This window comes from Protopterus annectens, chromosome 2.part1 (assembly GCF_019279795.1).
Source record: "Protopterus annectens isolate FY-2018-M chromosome 2.part1, PAN1.0, whole genome shotgun sequence".
Taxonomy (NCBI): domain Eukaryota; kingdom Metazoa; phylum Chordata; order Ceratodontiformes; family Protopteridae; genus Protopterus; species Protopterus annectens.
In genome coordinates, this window is record NC_056729.1 from 655812858 (window position 1) to 655833694 (window position 20837).

At 42.3% G+C, this 20837-nt stretch overlaps 1 protein-coding gene across 1 annotated transcript in view; it reads right to left on the minus strand.

Annotated features, from left to right (window-relative positions):
* Window positions 1–20837, minus strand: part of DNAJC27 (DnaJ heat shock protein family (Hsp40) member C27) — a 776435-nt gene that overhangs the window by 425338 nt on the left and 330260 nt on the right. The window contains exon 3 of the mRNA XM_044062395.1: window positions 11300–11369. Within this exon, the coding sequence (XP_043918330.1) occupies window positions 11300–11369 (70 nt within the window). The remainder of the gene's footprint in view (window positions 1–11299; window positions 11370–20837) is intronic.

Here is a 20837-nt window from a genome sequence, read left to right on the forward strand (position 1 = left end):
AGCAGCTCTCGGTTTGACATGGCCTTGTATGCTAAGCAGAGATCGCCACTGAGTAGCCAATATGCGACAAGAGTATAGCTGGAGTTTTTTAAGGCAGTCAGAGTAGAGCATCTGCTTTAGGCCTGTGATTCTTTTAGTAAGGTACTTCTGCTGCCTTTCCAGTTGTTGCAAATGTCTTGAGAGGTACATACCAAACGGAGCGTTGTATTCTATAATGGATCTAATGAGGGATGAGTACAGTGGGACAATGACCTCCTTTTTTCTGGATGAAAAGCCCTTAGTAATGAGGTGTGCCACATAGAAGGATTTCCTGACTGTTGTGGTGATGTGTTTATCGAAGGTGAGACCACTATCCACCTGTGTCCCTGAGTCTCTTATCACACTTTCAGTGTTTAGTGTACTGCCACCTATGTGGTAATTCACAGGTGCATGTTTTTATTAATGGATTAAAGACAAGACAAAACAACAGTAGTGACAAAGACTCTACCTGGAATATCCCCCTTTTAATTTTTTTACCTGGGATAATAATTTGCCCTTTATCATGATTTAACTGCAAAGTGGTTTGCCACTGTTTCACGGTCACTGTAATGTAACTGATCAATGTAGGATATATCTTATAATCTATAAGCACATCTTTATCTATAAATGTTGGATGCTGTCAAATGCTTTTTTGTAATCCATGCCATACTTAGATTCTTCACCTTTTGAGAATTCTCCATTATTGCTTTATTTAGCAACAACTAACCCTTTGTTCAATACAACTTTCTTTTGTTGCCCTTTTGTTCTATTGGCATGATTGCGTTTTCTTCTAAATGACTACAAACTCTGTCTGCATCAATTTCACTATATAGTTTGTACATTGTTGGAGGGGAAAATATTGATCTATGTTTTTTCAGGATGGTTTACAGGTTCACTCTCAAGGATGAGTATCATTTTTATTGTTGTTAACCACGTTGGTGTCTGTTCGTGATGTGTAGACAAATAGTTCTTACTGAGAGCTCTTTTCTGATAATTCCCTCTTTTTAATTTCTCCAAATCTTTTGGGTTTCTAATACCATGACAGGAATGGACCCCATTCCTAAGTCAAAGTATGATTAAAGTTCATGAAATTAGTATTATTTCAATCTTTGATGTCAGCCAAAAGCGCTCTTCGCAGCACCCGCAATGTGCCTAGTAATGACTCCTGCAATTCATAAGGGGTTACATGGATTGGTAACGTATCTAAATACAACTGTAGATTCTTTTTTATAAGACCCATTGTTCCTACTACTATTGGAACTGTCTGGGTATCTTTCTTCCACATTGCTCTTGTTTCTACCTGCAGATCCTGATATTTTATGACTTTGTGTGTCTCTGTACGCAACACACTGTAGTCACTGGGTGTGGCCATTTCAATGATCAATGCTACTTTTGTCTTCTTTTTATGGACCACTATATCTGGATTTCTAGCATCTATCTTATGAACTGTTGGTAAAGGGTGATCTTGCGATGTAAACTTCATCATTTTCTATGATGCTTTGTAGCTCATATTACCAGTGTTTTTCAGCCACTTTAATACCATAATGTATGCACAATCCGCAGGGCAACAGTCTTGCCACATTATTAAGCCTTTCAGTATACAGTCCTTCTGCCATTAGTATGTCACAACCAGCAACAAGGTGTACGACTGTTTCCAATTCGGTTTTTCAAAACCTACATTTATCTGTTTCTCACACATGTTCAATGGACTTTATAAACCAGCGTGTATGCAGCCCACTATCTTGGGCCGCCAATATTTACCTTTCATCTCTTGGTTTGAATTCACCTCTCCTTAACCATTCCTGTGTTCGTTCTTGATCAACATGAAGTTCTTCCAGAAGTTTTCTATACTTGCAACTATATTTATGCATTTTCCACATTTCTTGCCTTCACTTTATATTCTTTCTTTAGTTTTTTGGCACATTCAGTTGCTTCCTGATTTTTATCTGCTTCTGGTTTGATTTCCATTCCTGCTTGATGCCGCTATGGTTCTGCTAGATTAAGCAGAGAAGTCATCTTAGGTTCATAGGTTGATACTAGGCTATCTGCCCTAGGGCATTTATACGCCTAGCCAGAGTGTGTTTGGCTTTTGCCACCCTTTTAGATTAGTTGACTGTGCCTCTGTATAGTAGGTCACAGAAGATAGCTCTTTTGAGGTTAGTTTACTGTGCCTCTGTCTAGTAGGGGCACAGAAGAGATCCCAGGGGTAAACCTATGATCTCCCATCCACTCGTCAAGATTTCTCTTGAAGAGGGTCATTGAGGGACTCTGCCTAACATGGATTAGGATTTTGTTCCAGAATGAGGGGAGCCTCTGAGATATGAATCTGTCCCTCCAGCATGTCCTATTTATTTCTGTGCTGTGGTTTAAGTCCCTGGAGAGTGTAGCTCTAAGGGATTTGAATTTCCTGAGGTGGCGCATGTCCATTAATTTTGGGTTGGACATGGCTTTATACGTCAGGCACAGGTCGCCTCTGAGTAGGTGGTAAGTAACTGAGTAGAGTTGGAGTTTCTTTAGCCTAACTGCGAAGGGCATCTGTTTGAGTCCCTTGATCATCTTGGTGAGGTACTTTTGTGGTCTTTCCAGTTGCTGCAGGTGTCGGGTAAGGTACATCCCAAATGGGGCATTGTATTCAATTATGGGCCTGATGAGTGATGAGTAGAGGGGCACAATGACCTCTCTTGATCTAGATGTGAACCCTTTCATGATAAGGTGGGCTATATAGAAGGTCTTTCTAACCACTTTGGCAACGTGATTGTCAAAGGAGAGATTGCTATCTACTTGGGTCCCCAAATCCCTAATTACTTCTTCCAGATTAATGGATTACCACATATGTGGTAATTTGTGGGCACTTTGTTTTTCCCAAAGGGGATGACTATGCACTTTTTGGTATTTAGCTTTAGGCCATGGCTCTGGCACCACTTATCCATCTCTGTGAGACCCTTTTGGAGGATGCTTGTGTAAGCCGGAGATTCGATTATGGCACCCAGTTTACAGTCATCTGCGAACTTGGTCAGCCATAGTCCTCCCATGTTAGCCTGTACCTCAGAGAAATATATACCGAACAAGAGAGGTCCCAGGACTGAGCCTTGTGGGATGCCACTTGTAACTGGTTTAGAGTCTGACATGGCACCTGCAATTCTGACCATGTGGGTTCTATCCTTGAGCCAGTTTGCAACCCATCTTGTGACATAGGGTTTGATATTTAAGCTGGTGAGCTTATTTATGATGCCCCAGTGGGGTATTGTGTCGAAGGCTTTTGCGAGGTCCAGGTAGGCTGTGTGGACTACCTTCCCTTCATCTATGGCCTTGGTGACTGTTTTAAAGAAGTCGACCAGGTTCAAGAGGCAAGATCTGCCCTTAACAAAGCCGAATTGGGTAGGATCCAGTGTTTGGAGGTTCCCAATGTCTGTTTATGAGTTTCATGATGATACGCTCCATAGCTTTGCAGACCAGGCTAGTCAGGCTTATAGGGCGATAGTTTCCGGGGTCCGTTGTGGCACCACCTTTGTGGAGTGGGACCACTGTTGCTGTACGCCATTCCTTGGGTACATATCCTGTAGTAAGGCTGAGATTGAACAGTGACTTTATGTGAGGGTTCAGTTCTTCTTGGAGTTCATGTAAGACGCAGCCCGGGACACCGTCCGGTCCCATTGATGCTGTGTTTTTTGCTTTGGAGAGGGCAGCTCTCACCTATGCATCTGTGATGTCAGGGAGGCTACACTCTGTTGGGATAGACATTTGCTCTTTTGGGAGTTTGCACTGAACCTGTCTGCCAGGATGTTGGCAATGTCTGTGGGTTCAGTGTATTTTTTGTCATTTTGCACTAACTCAGAGCATATCTGGGAGTTGCCACCCAGGTTCCTTACATAACTAAAGAAGGCCTTGTGATTATCTTTAGCGTCTTGTGCAATTTTTCTTTCGAAGCTGGCCTTAGATGACTTTATGAAGGATTGTAGTTTCTTGCTAGTACTGATCAGAGATGCCATCCTTTTTGGGATTTTGCTCTATAATGTAGTAGCTTCCACCTTCTGTTGTATAGCTTATTTATGGCTGGGATCCACCAGACAGGTCTCCTGCCTTTGGAGGAGTGAGTCTTGGTTTTATTTGGGATAGCACGATCCATGCATTCCTGTAGGTGTCCATAGAATGTGTTTGTAAAGGATTCTGCAGTTTGGGCCGTATTTTCCACTGGCCCGGGGGCTTTGAAGGATTCCACCTCGGTTTTGAGAAGTGTGAAGTTTGCTTTTGAAAAGTTCTTCACCGTGGTTTCCTTGGCTGGGGGTGGGGACGGGATATGGATGTCCAGTGAGATTAATTTATGGTCAGATCTTACCAATGAGGGGTATACCTCTGGTATGGAACATAGAGTCCCCATGTTGGTGATGATCAGGTCCAATATGTTTTCCCCTCTTGTGGGAGTGGTGACCAGTTGTTCCATAGCATCTGAGTTTATAATTTCCAGGAACCATTGGGCGAGGGTGTTTGGGGCTTGAGTAGTGCTCCCAGTCTATGTTTGGGTAGTTGAAGTCACCCAATATAATGGTGTTTGGAGAGACCTTCATATTCTCCAGTGTTCTCAGGAAAGCTGAGTGGGGTTCCTGAGTTTAGGAGGGTGGTCTACTGAAAGGCAGTTTTGCCCACTGTTAGTTGCACATGGATGGTCTCCGATGCTTCGTGCAGTGCCACTAACCTGGAGGTGTGGGTATCTTTGATGAATATGGATACTCCCCCTCCTTTTGTGGTTCGGTCTGAGTAGCCGAAAAGCATGGTATGAGGTATAACCTGGTAGTGCTGGGGTGCTCTTGGGAGCCTTCAACCAGGTTTCTGTTACTGCACAGATATTGATATTCTCCATACTGAGGAGAGCCTCGAGTGTGTGCATCTTGAGGTTTAGACTTCTGGCGTTGAGCAGCATTACCCTTAGTTTCTTTTTCCTTGTGTTGTCTATGGAGGTGGGTTTGTCTTTTGAGCCTTGCCTAAAAAAGGCACTATGGGAGTGGCAAGAGCCTTAGCCAGTATTCGAAAGCTTAGGGGTGACAGATGCAAGCCGTCCATAGCGAAGCAATGTGGCTTGTCGAGCATGTCATCCCAGGCTGACAGACACTGGATCCCCTTTGAATGACACCAATACTTTAGCCAATTGTTAAAATTGATCATTTTGTCTTTATACTGTGGCATCATTCTTGGTGAGGGTAAGATGCTACTCAAGGTCATTGTCATGCCGGCCTGGGCTACATGATCAGAGAGCTCCTCTATGTCTCTTTTCATGTAGTCCAAGGAGGTACGTCTCAGGTCATTCACACCAGCATGGACAATGACGGGAGTCATATTTGTACTTGCTTTAGATTAATTTTCCTCATGTTTCAAAACTTTCACTACGTTTAGGGCTTGTGAGGTCAGTAGATATGTGTCGAGTCCCACAATTGCAGATCTATACATGTAATCAGTTTCAAGGAGGCCCATCCCTCCTTCGAACAGGGAATATATAATCTTGGTATACAGTGATTTTTATAAATCATTTGGATCATAGGAAGTTACTAGGCTAATGGCCCTGAGGCCGTTATAAGCCTAGCCAAAAATTTAGCCCATATTTAGACAAGTCAGCACCCAAAGACCATGTCCAGCATGGAGACAGGTGGAATCCCAGGGGTATATTTTTTGTTTCTCATCCAGTTATCCAGGTTGCGCTTGAAAAGAGATAATGAGGTACTCTGCTTGATGTGGAGAGGGAGTCTATTCCACAGATGGGGGAGTCTCTGGGACATTGATGTCACAGGCCAGGTTGAGGTCATGCATGCGGGTTACTTAAGTGGAGCTTAATTTGCGGATATGCAGCAGACACATCAAGGCAGGGTCTGAGACTGCTTTATATGCCAGACAGAGGTCACCTCTGAGGTGTCTGTATGAAACTGAGTAGAGGGATAGGGCTTTTAGCCTATCTGTGTAGGGTAGATGTTTGAAGCCCTGGATTCTTCTGTTGAGGAACCTCTTTGGTCATTTCAGCTGCTGCATGTGCTTTCAAGGTACATGCTGAAGGGGGTGTTGTACTCAATAATTGGCCTTATAAGGGAAGAATACAGGGATGTTATGATCTTCTTGTCCCTGGATGAGATACCCTTACTTATGAGGTGGGCCATGTAGAAAGCCTTCCATACAATGGAAGCAACAGGGTGGTCAAAAGTCAGGTTGCTATCAACCTGGGTGCCCAAATCCCTCATGACTGATTGCGTGCTTAGGACGTTACTAATGTGATATGTGGGGATGTCACTCTCCCTAAAGGGGATGACGATGCATTTTTTGACAATCAGCTTGAGGCCATGTTTCTGGCACCAATTATTTGTTTGGGTGAAACCCTCTTGGAGGACATCCACATCACTTGGGGAATTGATAACCGGGCCTGGCTTGCAATCATCTGCAAACTTGGTCAGCCATAACCTACTGGTTTTGACCTGCACCTCAGAAAAGAATATCCTGAATAACAGAGGTCCCAAGACCGATCCCTGGGGTATGCCGCTCCTTACGGATCTACTGCTTGAGGTGGCTTCCCCTATTTTGATTAAGTGGGTTCTATCAATGAGCCAGTTTGCTACCCATCTGATAACATATGGATTGATGCCTAGTTGAGAAAATTTATCTATTGTGCCCAAGTGGGGAATCATGTCGAAGGCTTTGGCTAAGTCAAGGTAGGCAGTGTGCACCGTCTTCCCCTCGTCTATGGCTTTGGTGAATGTCTCAAAGAAGTCAACCAGATTTAACAGATATGACCTCTCCTTGACAAAGCCAAACTGTGTGGAGTCAAATGTTTGGAGGTTGCCAATGTCCCTGTTAACGAGGTCCAGGATAATCCGTTCCATGCCCTTGCAGATCAGGCTGGTTAGGCTGATGGATCTATAATTTCCCGGATCGGTGGATGCCCCACCTTTGTGTTAGGGGATGACAGTAGCTGTCTTCCACTCGTCCGGGACAAAGCCGATACTCAGGCTTTGGTTGAACAGGGTGCCTAATGGTGTTGCAAGTTCATGCCTGAGTTCATGTAAGATGCAGCCTGGGATGTTATCAGGTCCCATGGAGGCTGTATCTTTTGCCTTTCAGATGGCAGTGATGACCTGTTCTGAACAAATCTGGGTGCTTCCTTGGAGATTGTGGACATATGTGAAGAAGGACTTATGATTGTCTATAGTAGATGTGGCAAATTTGGACTTGAAGTTGGCTTTAGAAGATTTCACTAGTGCTCTTAATTGCTTGTTCAGGCTAAGGAGAGTTTGCCTCCAATTGGGCACCTGCTACTTCTTGGTCCTGGACAGAAATGTTTTCCTTTTGTTATATAGTTTATTTATTGTAGATGTCCACCAGACAGGTTTACTCTTCCTTGCAGAGGATGATTTTGTCCTGTCAGGATTCCATGCATCTATATAAGTGCTCATATAGTACTTTGTGTAGATTTGGACATTGGTGCCAGTTCTAAGGGGGGGGGGGGCTGTGAAGCTGTTTATACCATCCCTCTGGAGGTTGTAATCAGCTTCGGAGAAGTTTTTTTGTTTGACCCTAGATACAGGGGGGTCAGGGGACACGATGCATTTTTTTGACAATCAGCTTGAGGCCATGTTTCTGGCACCAATTATTTGTTTGGGTGAAACCCTCTTGGAGGACATCCACATCACTTGGGGAATTGATAACCGGGCCTGGCTGCTATAGATATAGCAGGGTTCATGTTTTATTGTTGACTTCGAAAGTGACCACTTTATGGTCGGATCTTACCAGGAGGATGTTACTGTAGAGGAGAGCATGAAGCATTCTTCTTGTTTTCCTATCTAATCTATCCAACACGTTTTGGAGCCAGTCAATCACTCCAAAACTGTAAGTTAGGACAGGAAGAGCAAATTGGTTTATAGCTTGGATTTTGTTCCTAGATGTCAATGCTGTTTTCAGGATTAATTTAAGTCTTCTAAAGTATTCCTTACTAAGTTTTATTTACATTTGTTCATGTTTTATTGTTGATCCTTCATCAGTTCCCAAATATTTACATATTCCCTCTTGCTCAAATTCTTTTTTATCACATTATTGTCCCAAACTTTTGTTTTCCTGGTGCTGCAGTTTTCCTGCTTTAAAGGTTGCTTTTGCACATTTATCAAGACCAAATGACATTCTTATATCATCTGAAAAAGTTTGGACAACATGCAGTTGTGCTTTCAGTTCCTCATCTGGTGAACTATACAGTTTAAATCATTGACAAAGAGAAGGCGAGAAGTCTTTACACTTTGTTGTTTTCTAGGAGCCAAATTATAGCCATGGCCTAAGCTGCTAAGTAAACAGCTTAATGGGTTAAGGGCAATGCAGGATAGCAATGGTGACAGAGAGTCACCCCAGAATATCCCCCTTTAAATTTTTATCCCTGGGATAATGGTTTGTCCTTTATCATGGCTTAATTGCAAAGTGGTCTGTCACTGTTTCATGGTCACTGTAGTGTAGTCAATCAGTGTAGGGTGCATCTTATACATTTTAAGCACTCTTTTATCCAAGAATGTGGGGTACTACCAAATGCTTTTTTGTAGTCAATCCATACCATACTTAGATTCTTCCCCTTTTTACAGTTCTCCACTATGACTTTATTTAACAAAGGATCCTTTGTTCCATATCACTTTTTATTGCCCTTTTGTTGTACTGCCATAATTGAGATTTCTTCTAAATGATTATAAACTCTGTTAGCATCAATTCACGTGTATAGTTTATACGTAGTTGGAAGGCAAGTTATTGGCCTATAATTTTCAGGGTAACATGCAGGTTCACTCTTAAGTAGGATCACTGTTTTTCCTGTTGTTAGCCAGGCTGGTGTCTGTTTGGGATGCACATATAAACAGTTCTTACTCATGGCTAAATCTTCATGCAAAGATGTTAATACTTTTAACCAAAAGTTAGGTACTGCCTCTGGGCATGGGTTTTTCCAGTCAGAGGCTTTTCTTAACTTGTTTCAGTCTCTCTGGCTGTTATTTCTTCCCATTTCATATCCTGTACCTTTAAACTTCTTAATCTTTCTTTTACTTCTTGTATCCATTTAGCATCTTTGTTATGTTCCACAGGATCTTCATAGATACTTCTCCAAAATGTATCTATTTCTTCTTTTTTTGGCGGTCTTTCAATTCCTTTTACCTTGCTTTCCAGTTCTCTAAGCACAAATTCTCTCCAGCTATGAGTTTAGACATGTTACAGAAAATAATATATTACAAAGGTGACTTTCTTATGCAAGTGGGGGAAGATGGGAATGGTCACTACCAAGGAAGGACATACAGTTGCATATCTGTCATTGCAGTAAATACATAACTTTCATAACTGATAAGACTAGTTCCATCCTTGGTAACTTGTAAGACAGATACCCAAGGTTACCCTATTAGATGGACCCAAAGGAAAACATATTCTAGATAATAACAGCTGCAAAAGAAGGGTCTGGAAAGGAGATTTAACTTGTAAAATTTTACATACATGTTAAGATCTGACAATGTAGCCACTCTGCAAAAATGTCATTAAGAACTGTATTTCTGAAAAAAAAGCTACTGAAGGGGTAAGCCTCTAAGAGAATGGGCCTTATAAAGTTGAGGAAAAGGTTTACTAACAGCAACAGAATTTAATGACGTCAGTCAGCCATCTAGCCAAGTTAAGTTTGGATACTTTGTAGACCAGAAATTAGGAAGGGCAGCAGACAAAAATATGGGTATCTTTATGTTTCTATCCCAGAATATCTCAATTATTAGTGAACATCCACGCAATACTGCAAATATTCTTCCACATTAGAGCACACTGGAAAGAATACAAGCAAATTTATGTGATGACTTAAATTTGACTCAGTTGAAACTTTATGCATAAAAAATATTGATTCTATCAGAAATTCCATCATTGTGAAAAAAAAAAGGTAAACAGATAAAGCATCTCCAAAGAAAGAATATAAAGTTCACAAATCAAGCTAACTGAAACCATGGCTACCAAAAAAAGCGTCTTCCAACTAATGAACTTTAATTCTACAGACCTGGATGTCTCAAAAGTAGACAATCAATTTTTTACAGAGCAAATTAAGTCTCAAGGCTGTAATGGATCTCACAGTAGAGGTCTCAAAAATGCCTCCGAGGTAGGCTTTGCATACTGAAAATTAAGTAACTGGATTCTTGGCCTTTATAGAAGTTATATATGACAGACATATACATTTTAATGAAAGAAAAATGTAGACCAGTTTTGAAATTATCTGTGGTGTTCTCCATGACTACAGGAATATGATCAGAAAAGAGATCTAAGCCCTCGGAGTTAGCTCTCGATGAAAAATGTGTTTACTTGTCCCTTAGCCCTACATGTTTTCCTTGTGCCAAACAATTGGAAAATAGAGAGTATACTGACCACTCAACCAGGAAAAAGGAGACTTGTACCCAGCTGCTGGAAGTAAAGCAACGGAGTGGTTAAACTACAGGGAACAGTTGTCTTAATGTGACTTGTTTGATGGACAAGGCCATTAGCATTCTCATGGGAGTCAAGAATAAGGACATCTCTACCATTAGAAGCAGAAATGGGAACCCAATCCACTGCATGCATTAAGAAACCATTAGAATAATGTTTTGTGGAGTTTTGCTCTCTGAATAAATCATATCATCAAATCAAATGGGGGAAACTTAAAGTTCAGATGGCCACTTGTAGGCTATAGTGCCACTAAAGAATCGGATGTTGTTCAATGAAGCTAACAGATTACAATACAGTTTTACCCATGTTCTGAAAATCTTATTCACCACCAAGGTGCTGAGGGACCACTCGCTGCAGCAACAGGAATTTGCTAACCATGTCTGCCAAGTAAATGGATGTCAAAAATAGTAAGGAATTAATGAATAGTACCCACTGCTGCACTGTTACAGCTTTGTGATACAAGGGTAGGGTTTTCCTTGCTTATTCATATAACACACAACCACCATGATATCCATCTGTATGGTTAGAATACTCACTGGGAGGGATTCCTTGAATGCCTGGTGGGTTCAGTAGGACTGTTCTCATCTCCAGTATGTTGATGTGAAGGGGAAAGTTGCAAGGATGTCCACACATTCTGAACTGTTTTTCCACTGAAGTGCATTTATTACTCCAGAGCACACATTTTCATAATGACTCTCGCCAAGAAAGAGGTTAAGAGAATGGATCGCCATGAAAAAAGATTTTGCACCCATCTATCGTGTTAACTCATTCATATATACTACATCAATGTTTCCCATTAACAAAACCAATCCATATGTAACTCATAAAACATCGTACTCACCTCATAGAAGAATGGATGTCCTGCCATGTCAAAGATGTTTACTTTAATCTCCCGATCCCGAACTTGAACTCTGCAAAGGCACCACACATAATACAACAGTTTAGGAAACATTTTATTTAAAGTTTTTATCCATACATTCCACTTTCACTAGGAAATGTGCTATATAGAAATCATTAGAGATATGTCCCGGTACACTGGATTACAAAAGAAAGCACAGTTGCTAAGAGATTTGCCGTAACAGTAGATCTTCAAGAAGAGTTCACTGAAATAGTAAATCATACCATTTAAGCTTACCCAATTTACTTTCTCCTTTTACCCAGACAAAGTTATCATCAGCTGAATCTTTATTCCTTAGAAGGCTCAAGAATGTCTCTGCATTAATGCCCTAAGGTATGGTGGTTGTTCAGCAAGACACTCACATATAGCCAGTGTTGCAAGAATCCTATTCTGCCACCTTGGTCTTTATAGGGAAATATGTATCAAGCCAGTATTAATAAGATCATCTTCTATCTTCCAAGCTCTACAGGTCCTCCCAACAAAATATGTTTGTTGCAGACCAGATACAGCCACAGATACTTGAATCCTATCCCATTCTTTCCTCCCGGTCATCAGAAGGAAATATGTTTGCTGCTGTCTATAATTCTAACTGTACCTTCAAAAATAGTTTAGTAATAGCAATTATCATAAATCTTCAATTTCCTTAAGGGGATGGATAGTGGGTAAGTTTACTCTTACATTGACCTTTCCTGATATAACTACTATTATGTTAAAACTTAAGAAAATTAAGAGGATGGGGTTTGACATACTGGTTAAGGTCTTTACCTCACACACATAAAGTACAGGATTTGATTCTAACCTTCAGTTATTGGTTAGGCTTATAAGAGTCTACAGATGAATAGCCTAGTATTTACCTATGAATCTGTGAATTCCAACTGTATTATCTTCTGCAGAAGGGTCATTGTAACAATAAATCATAACATTTGGAAACCTTACTGAAACCTGTTGTACCTTTTGAACTACGCTTATAGCATATAGCATTTGGTAAACTTGCAAACTGCAGACTGCAGTCCATGGGACAGTTTCCAAAATATAACAGAAATATTTGCAAATTATGCTGCCCTATCCAAGCCCCATAACTGTGGCTTGCAAGGTTTACTGTATTTGTCACAGTACAAGAATACACTAAGGCAGGCACTTATATAAAGTCTGTTTATTGAAAGTCAGGCTTCATCCAGCCCCACCATACCACACTGACACACACACCTACTTTTATAAGAAGATAAATAGGCGAGTAACTTTTCCAGATTTCTGAGTACTTTTGCTACAGTACCAGCGTTACATATGCACCTAATACAAATGTAAAAATTCTCTTTCACCATGGCAGATAAGGATTCATTTTCAGTGACAATACTTCATTAGGACTGACCATATAAAATTTAGAAATAACTGCTTGTAACATAGAAATCTGACACTATATATGGTGAATCTGTTGGTTCAAAGCAAGATAAAGTTAGCTTATCCAACAAAACAATCAGAGCCCAAGGGACTAACATGGTAATTATGTATGTACCTCCTTTCATCTTTGTCAGATATGACTGTTAGGTCCTTCATCTGCTTGGTAGATCTGACCCGGCAAAACTAGTGCTCTAATCTGGGACCCCTTTAAATCTTTCCCTCCCACAGTGTACTTGCATGTAAAGCTTCCTCAGATTAAGTTTGCCAAATTGAGGTAGAAAGCATCCTACTATGTACCTGTAAGGAAATAGAATGTCCAGATCTTTCAGAGATAGATACAGGAAGGTAGACAGAGGGAGGGATGTCATATTGAACAGACGAAGATGAAAGAATCCAGTGTTAGGGTAAGCACATAACTACTGTATCCTATTTATTCTGTCCATGAGCTCCTACAGTTGTTAGAATCCCAGCTACTTATCTCTTGAATGACATTATGACAGAAGTCCTTTGAGAACTGCTGTCTCAAAGGATGCTCTAGATCTATAAATTATGTCCAGCTTACAGTGTTTGGCAAAAGTATGTAAGGAAGCCCATGTAGGACTTTCATACATCTTTCCAACCAAAGAAGAATTCCTGAAGCAAGCAAATGAAGTGGCCACCAATCTAGTTGAATGCACTTTGGTTTCAGTGGTGGAGGATGTTTGTTAGATGAAAAGACAAAGGTTATGCAATCTGGGATCCATGTGGGTAAGGTAATTTTGAAGAGCTTAGAGCACATCCTATTAGGAGCAAAGAAAACAAACAATTTTAATGATTTTGGTTCTATGAAGACAGAATTGCAATTGTCTGTGAAAGGGACGTTTGAGAAAAAGTACTGGCAAACATATGGGCTGGTTTAAGTTAAATTTGGATGCCAAATTAGGAAGAAAAGAGGGGCTTGTACGCAAGGAGACCTAGTCTTTGTAGAGAACTAAAATGGAGATGTCAGTGCATACAGCTCAGAAATTCTCCAGGCTGAAGTTATCACCACAAGGAATAAAATATTCCAAGACAGGAATTTTAAGGAAGTTGAAGAGGCTGCTAACATGGTGCCCTTGTTAATGCTTCAAACACAAAACTGAAATCCCATGGATGGACTGGTTTCCTGATTGGTGGACAAAGCAGAAATGTACCCCAAAGGAAGGTCTTGCAGGATTTATGAGGGGCCAATAAATGACAATCAATGGGTTGCCATTTGAAATGTTGGGACCCACTAGAGCAAGTCCTACAATATGGAGACTGAATGACCGAAAGAACGGACTTACATATACTAAATCCAAGATGCTATTTCTCTGAATATTCCTTTTTTTCTAAGGTATGGTGATCTCGGAGTTGCTATAGATATAGCTTTGGGGGTGTGCAGGTGGGGGGGACTTGCCCCATCTGCAAAGAAAAATGTAAAGGAGAACAGCGATTTTCAAGATTTGATCTTCTCCTGTGTTTTTGATAATTTTTTCCAGCTTGTTGGCACTCTGAATTTTTGTTTTAGGATGCAAAAAGTAAGTGAACCACCTGTCAAGACAATGCAGGGTCTCTGGCAATTACTGGAACTGGAGAAGCCATGCAGTTACTTTGAGTTTGAGGAGATCTGGGTAAGGTTACCCCAAGGGATGAGGAAGAAGATCGTTCCTTAAAGCCAAATGCCAGAGAGTGTTTCCTAAGGTGAGGTCTGACAAGGTGAAACTAGATTTACCTGGGCCAGTATGGAGCAATGAGGATCACAATGTATTTGCACCTGATTGCATTCTGGATACATCGTGGCATCAGAAGAAGCAGGGGAATGGAGCCTTGTTGGCCACTCTCTGACCAGAGAGTTACTTGAGGACTGCCCCGTTGGGTAATTCAGGGCAAGGTAACTGTTGCACTTGGTGTTTGTTGGGAAGACAAAGATTACAACGATAGCCCCAGTGGTGTAAGATTTGATGTACCATCTGCAGATTGTGGAACCATTCATGAGTTAACAGAATGGATTTGTTGAGATTAGCTGCAAGATAATTATCTTTTCCATGAATGTGCATTGCTACTAAGAAACACTGTGAAGTGATTGCCAATTGCCACACTCTCCATTACCTTGTGGCAAAGGGGGATAAGGTCTGGTTCCTCACACTTTGTTTAGGTACCAAACCACAGTCATCTCCATTTGGATGGAAGTCACCCCTGCAGGCAACTGGTCTTGTAGTTCCTGCAGTGCTAGGAGGATCACCCCTATCTCCAGAATAAAGAGGTGCAAGAGGTGCTGATCTGACCATATACCATGAACCATTCTCTCCTGATAAACAGCCCCCACCCCGGGAAGGATGTATCTGCAGTAAATATGTCTGAGAATAGGGGCAAAAGATGTCAACCACCATTAAATCCAATTTCTGCAGAGTTTTGTAATTCAAATGAGTGATGACAGAGAGTCCTGCAGCTGTGACCACTAAGCTTTGAGGAGCCACTATAAGATCTTCACTTGGAATCTAACTAGATACACCATTAAAACAGTTGAGGCCATAAGGCATAAACTGCTGGAGGAGTTGAAAACTGTAGAAGATTCCAGACTGCAAATTTTAATGCTTGGACTTTTTCTTTAGGGAGAGATATATAACAGAGCCTGGTGTCTATGTGGCATCTGATGAATTGAATGGTTTGTGTTGGCTGTAGATACAATTTCTTGTAGATGACCAAAATTGGCAAGGACGGGCAGAGTTGAAGCAAATAATCCCAGATGTTGAGAAGAGATTCCTTCAATTTGGCAGCAAGAAGCCAATCCTTCAGATTTGGCAAAATGCTGGTCTTAAGCAGCTTCAAGGTTACTGCTACCACAAGCGTGCACTTGGTGAACATCTGGGGGGGGGGGGCTGTGGTGAGACTAAATGGCAGAACTCTGAACTGAAAATAACTGGCTCCAAGGGGGAAGTGAAGAAACCTCCTGGATGCTCTTTCTATCCTGATGCAGAGGGGTAAGCTTCTTGAAGGCTGATTAAGCACATCAAATCATTTGCCTTCAGTCACAGCAATATTGCTTGCATTGGGACCATCCTGAACTGGATCCTCTTTATGTATTGGTTAGATTGTACAGGTCCAATATGGGTCTGACTTCCTTATTTTTCTCTGGAACCTAAAAGAACCTGGAGTAATAACTTGACCCAGTCTGGTCCGGTGGGACCTCTTTGATGGCTCTTTTATAAAGAAGAGAAAAGATTTCTCTTCTGAGCGCTTCTCACTGGTGGAACAATACATCCAGAATTGACTTCTTCATGGGGGGGTGCAGGAAAAGGTTATGTAATAGCCTCTAGATATTTATCCTTCTTACCCAGGAATCCTGTGTGATGGCCACCTACATGGGTAGATAGGATAAAGTACAGTTGTGTACACTTACCATAAATGTAGATGTTCGAGTGTATTCACTGTTACAGCCATCACATTTGGGTTATCTGCTTGCAGTAGCCCTCAGTCGGCCTGATTAACAAAGTCTTGGGTCCTGCATCGGTTGCTGTCCCTTCTTCCGTGACGTCAGGTTGTCAGGGATATAAAACATGCAGCAGACGTCATTACCTCAGTTTTTCTTGTCCCAGATGTCAGGTGCCCCCCTAATGGGAAGCAATTAAATCTATAAATATACAAGGTTACACCTCCAACAAAAAAGCAAATACACCAAAATGCTTTTGAGCATAGTAAAGGAGAGTAGAGGTATAGCCAACAGAAGTCAGGGGGCTGGAGGGAGGGTAACCAGGACTACAATAGTGAATACACTCGAACATCTACATTTATGGTAAGAGTACACAACTGTATTATGTTCTTCATGTTCACTGTCACAGTCATCACATTTGGGTAGATTAACAAAGCTAAGGATGGGAGAAGGAATTTAGACAGCATTAGGACCAGCTATAAGGCCCTGTAAGACTGCAGTGGCAAAGCCAGCTCTGGATTTAGAGAAAATTGGCAGATGGTAATGCTTGGTGAAAGTATGTACAGAACTCCAGGTAGCAGCTTTTAGGATGTCCCTGGTCGGGACGCCTCTGAGAAAGGCTGTAGAGGTAGATGCAGCCCTGGTTGAGTGGGGTCTGATCCTCTGTGGGATAGGTTTTCCATGGTGCTTGTAGCAGAAATTAATACAATGGCCTATCAATTTGCAAATGGTTTGCTTTGAAATAGCCTTCCCCTCTGCCCCTGCAGCAAATGCCACCAGCAGTTGGTCAGATTTCCTTTGAGGTTTAGTCCTGTCCAAGTCGAATCTAAGTTATCTGTGCACATCTAAGGAGTGCAGTATCCGTTCCCCTTTGTTCTGTGCATTAGGAAAGAAGGTTGGCAAACAAATGGACTGATTAAGGGCCACACTGGAAACCACCTTGGGCATGAAGGAAGGATTGGTCCTGAGGGACACCCTGTCCGCATGAAAGAAGATGAAAGGCTCCACTGCCATGAGGGCCTGTAATTCAGATACCCTTCTTGCTGAAGTGATTGCTAAAAGGAAAGCTGTTTTCCAAAAAAGAATTTTAAGTCTGCAGTAGCAGCTGGCTTGAAAGGAGGAAGAGTGAGTTTCTCCAAAACAAAGTTAAGGTCCCAGGCTGGAGTTGGAGCTCTCCTGGATGGTCGTAAATTTTTGGCTCCTCTGAGGAACTGCTTAAGCAACAGACGAGAGAAGAGGGGAGGGTCTGTGTTATAATGAGCTGAAATGGCTGATGCGTGAATTTTGATGGAGGAGAAAGCCAGGCCCTTGTGAAGCATCTCAGTTAAGTATTGTAAAATCTGAGGTAAATTGGGCACTGCTGTGCTCATCCCTTGAGACTGGTTCCAGGCACAGAATCTTTTCCATTTTTCAGCATAAGATTTTCTAGTACTAGGCCTCCTTGCCTCTAAAATGATATCCATCATTGGTTTACTGAAGGATGGTAAAGGAGAGATTAGGTAATTAGCCAGGCTGCTAGGTTCAGTGTTTGAAGCTGAGGGTGTAAAATCTGTTTCTCCTGCTGAGACAATAGGGTAGGAGTCTGAGGCAGGTGCCATGGGGCCATCATTGACACACTGCGCAAGAGGGGGTACCAGTGTTGGCATGGCCAGTCTGGTGCAATCAAAATCGTCCTTGGTTTGCCCTGTTTGATCTTTAGTAGTACTTTGGAGAGCAGAGGCAGAGGAGGAAAGGCATAAAGTGATAGGTTTTGCCAGCTGAAGGACAGAGCATCCACTTTCCAAGCTTGTTTGTGGGGAGTCCTTGTGCAAAATTTGTCCAATTGATAGCCCTGGGGGGAGGCAAACAGGTCTATATCTGGGCTCCCCCATTTGCTTGTCAACATGTTGAAAATCCTTTGTTCCAGTTTCCACTCGTGTGGGTCCATGAAGTTTCTGCTTAGTTCGTCTGCCAGTGTATTTAGTTTTCCCAGCCTTAATTGAGCTTGTAGATGCACTTGGTAGCTTAGGGCTGTGTCACACAATGCCATGGCTAGTCTGCAGAAGGGGTAAGTAATGTGTACCCCCCTGCTTGTTTATGTACCACATAACAGTGGTGTTGTCAGTCTTTACCATTAATTATCCTGGAAGAATGTGGTCCTTGAAGGCTGTCAGAGCATTGTGTACAGCTAACATTTATTTTTGATGGATATGCAGGTGCATTTGACTTGGGTTCCATTTGCCCTGAATGCACTTCCCTGCCGGTGGGGGCAGAGGGAATAGAGTCCTCAGCAACAGAATACTCATAGGTAGATAAGGGTAAATTTTGGTCATCAGAGGAAACAGAAAATTCAGGATCCTGGTCAGAAGTTATCATAAGCAAACTCAGTCCTAGGTCTCTTTGAGGGGGAAGGCTGGCTTCCCCTGATTAAAGTAATAAGGTCTTCAGCCATTCTTATCATTTGTTTTTTAGGAATAGAGGCCTGACCATGTGGTCTGGGCATCAGTTTTCTAGGCATGGTTCAAGTTTTAGGGCCTTGAAGAAGAAGATGGCATTGGTTTAATACGCAAGTCAGTAGGCCTGAATACACCCTCAGAAGCCGGTGCCTGCACAGCGGCTCTGGACCCATCCAAGGTAGTGGCATCCGCAGGTTCCACAAGCATCTCAATCGCGCGCACTCCGGACTCGAATGGGTCTCGGTAGAAACCTGAATCTGGTAAGCGGTATCAGGGGGGGGCTGGTGTGTGCTACTGTACCAGTGAACTGGCGACTGGCTTAGGGAAAGCATCATCGGCAGCTTTGGACATAGGCAGCCTGTCTCTGTCTTTATCTTTGCGTTTTTTCAGAATGACGGTAGCCGGATGGCTTACCGAAGACATATCAGGATAATTGAACAGAGCACAAAAATATTTAGAAACGAAAATATGCAGACAACGGATAGTTTGTGGTTTAAATAAGGCACAAAACCGACAGTGAGGTACTTCGTGGTCAGGGCCTAGGCAAGGAATACAGTACAAATGAAAATCTTTATGAGGTATTTGCTTTCCACAAGTAATGCAATTATTTACTTTTACTGACATCGATTTAGAGCAAGAAAAAGTTTCTCCAACGGGGTACTTAGCTTTTAGTTGAAAGCTTCAGTTCTGAAACTCAAAAATGAAAATTTCAGGAGTCGGCCGACCGGCGCTTGCGAACTGCTTCTGCTTCGGGCACCGCACGGCATGAAAGACTGAGGTAATGACGTCGGCTGCATTTTTTATACCCCTGACGACCTGACGTCATTGAAGAAGGGACAGCAACCGATGCAGGACCCAAGACTTTGTTAATCAGGCCGACTGAGGGCTACTGCAAGCAGATAACCCAAATGTGATGACTGCAACAGTGAAACACGAAGAACATCTGACTCTCAACTACTTCCAGAGGGAAGCAGTGTGACAGCCCTTCAAGGAAGGTTAGCCTGCCTGTTGGAGAAAGGCTCTCAGTATCCCTGGTTCTGTGGACCTCCATGATCTCTGGGTCTGTGTCCCTCAAAGGGGCCACCTCTGCTATGACTGCCCCAATCAGAGGTGGTCTCAAAGGGCTGATGTTAGGATTTTCTAAACCATGAGGATTTGGATACCTTTTGGTTCCTGCTATGATCTTTGTGGGATTTCACATTTAATATCTCTGGCAAATGTCTTCCTGTCCTGTTCAGACTTTTGCGCACACTCTCTTTGACCTACAGACCAAACTATAAAAATTCATCATAAGGGGCATTTGTAAAGGATGCCTTGAACTTGTCTGCAAAAGTCATTTAGGCAAAACCAGGCTTGTCGTCTCATCAAGGCTCCTGTGCCTGCCACTCTCACTGTCCCACTGTCAGCATTACGCAACAGCCAGATGGAAAAATGGGTAATATTAAATACAGTCCCCAGGGTGGCATTTTGCTGTTTCCTAGAGTCAGTAGTGGGCAGTCTTTTTAGGGAGGTTCATATTTGTTCTGCCGGATCTCTCTGAAGTCAGGTCATGTGAGGAGCATAGTTCAAAGCCTGCAAGATAAATGTGGCTAAAGCATATGTTCACTTCCCTATCCTATTCATCACCCTACACTCCTTATTGGGCAGATGGACAGAGGCTGTTCTATGAGTCAGTTCTTTCTTAATAGAAACTGCCATGTTGCCCTGGTTGTAGAGTCAATGAGTCTTGCTGGGTTTACTTGGTATGTTTTCCAAGGAAATGTGGTCTTGCCATATCCTCCTGGTAGCATGTTCAGTGAGCTGGTCCATGGAAGGGACCAACCAAGAAGTAAAAGGGGTCAAACTATATGGCTCATAAAAGGCCTGGTCATCCTGAGAGGAAGGATCTGCTGGCGAATTTCCCCTCTGGCATACAAATTCCAAAAATCTCACTGAAGTTGAGGTCCTCCAGACAGGACTATGTGGATCCCTCTGTATCCTCCAAGTCAGCCTCCAAAGTGATTGACTCATCTGGAGAGTCAATGTGTTTCCTTTTACTAGTCCTCTTCTTGGGAATCTCAGATGGTGGAGAGTCTGAGTCATTGGAGGACTATTCTTGCATTTGGGCAGTTCTTCTGAGGACATTGGTTCAGCTCTGGTCCTGGGATGTATGAGAAGGTTGAGACAAATATACAAGTGTGTCCAAGGGAGAGGCTAACATTGATGGTGCTTGTACTGC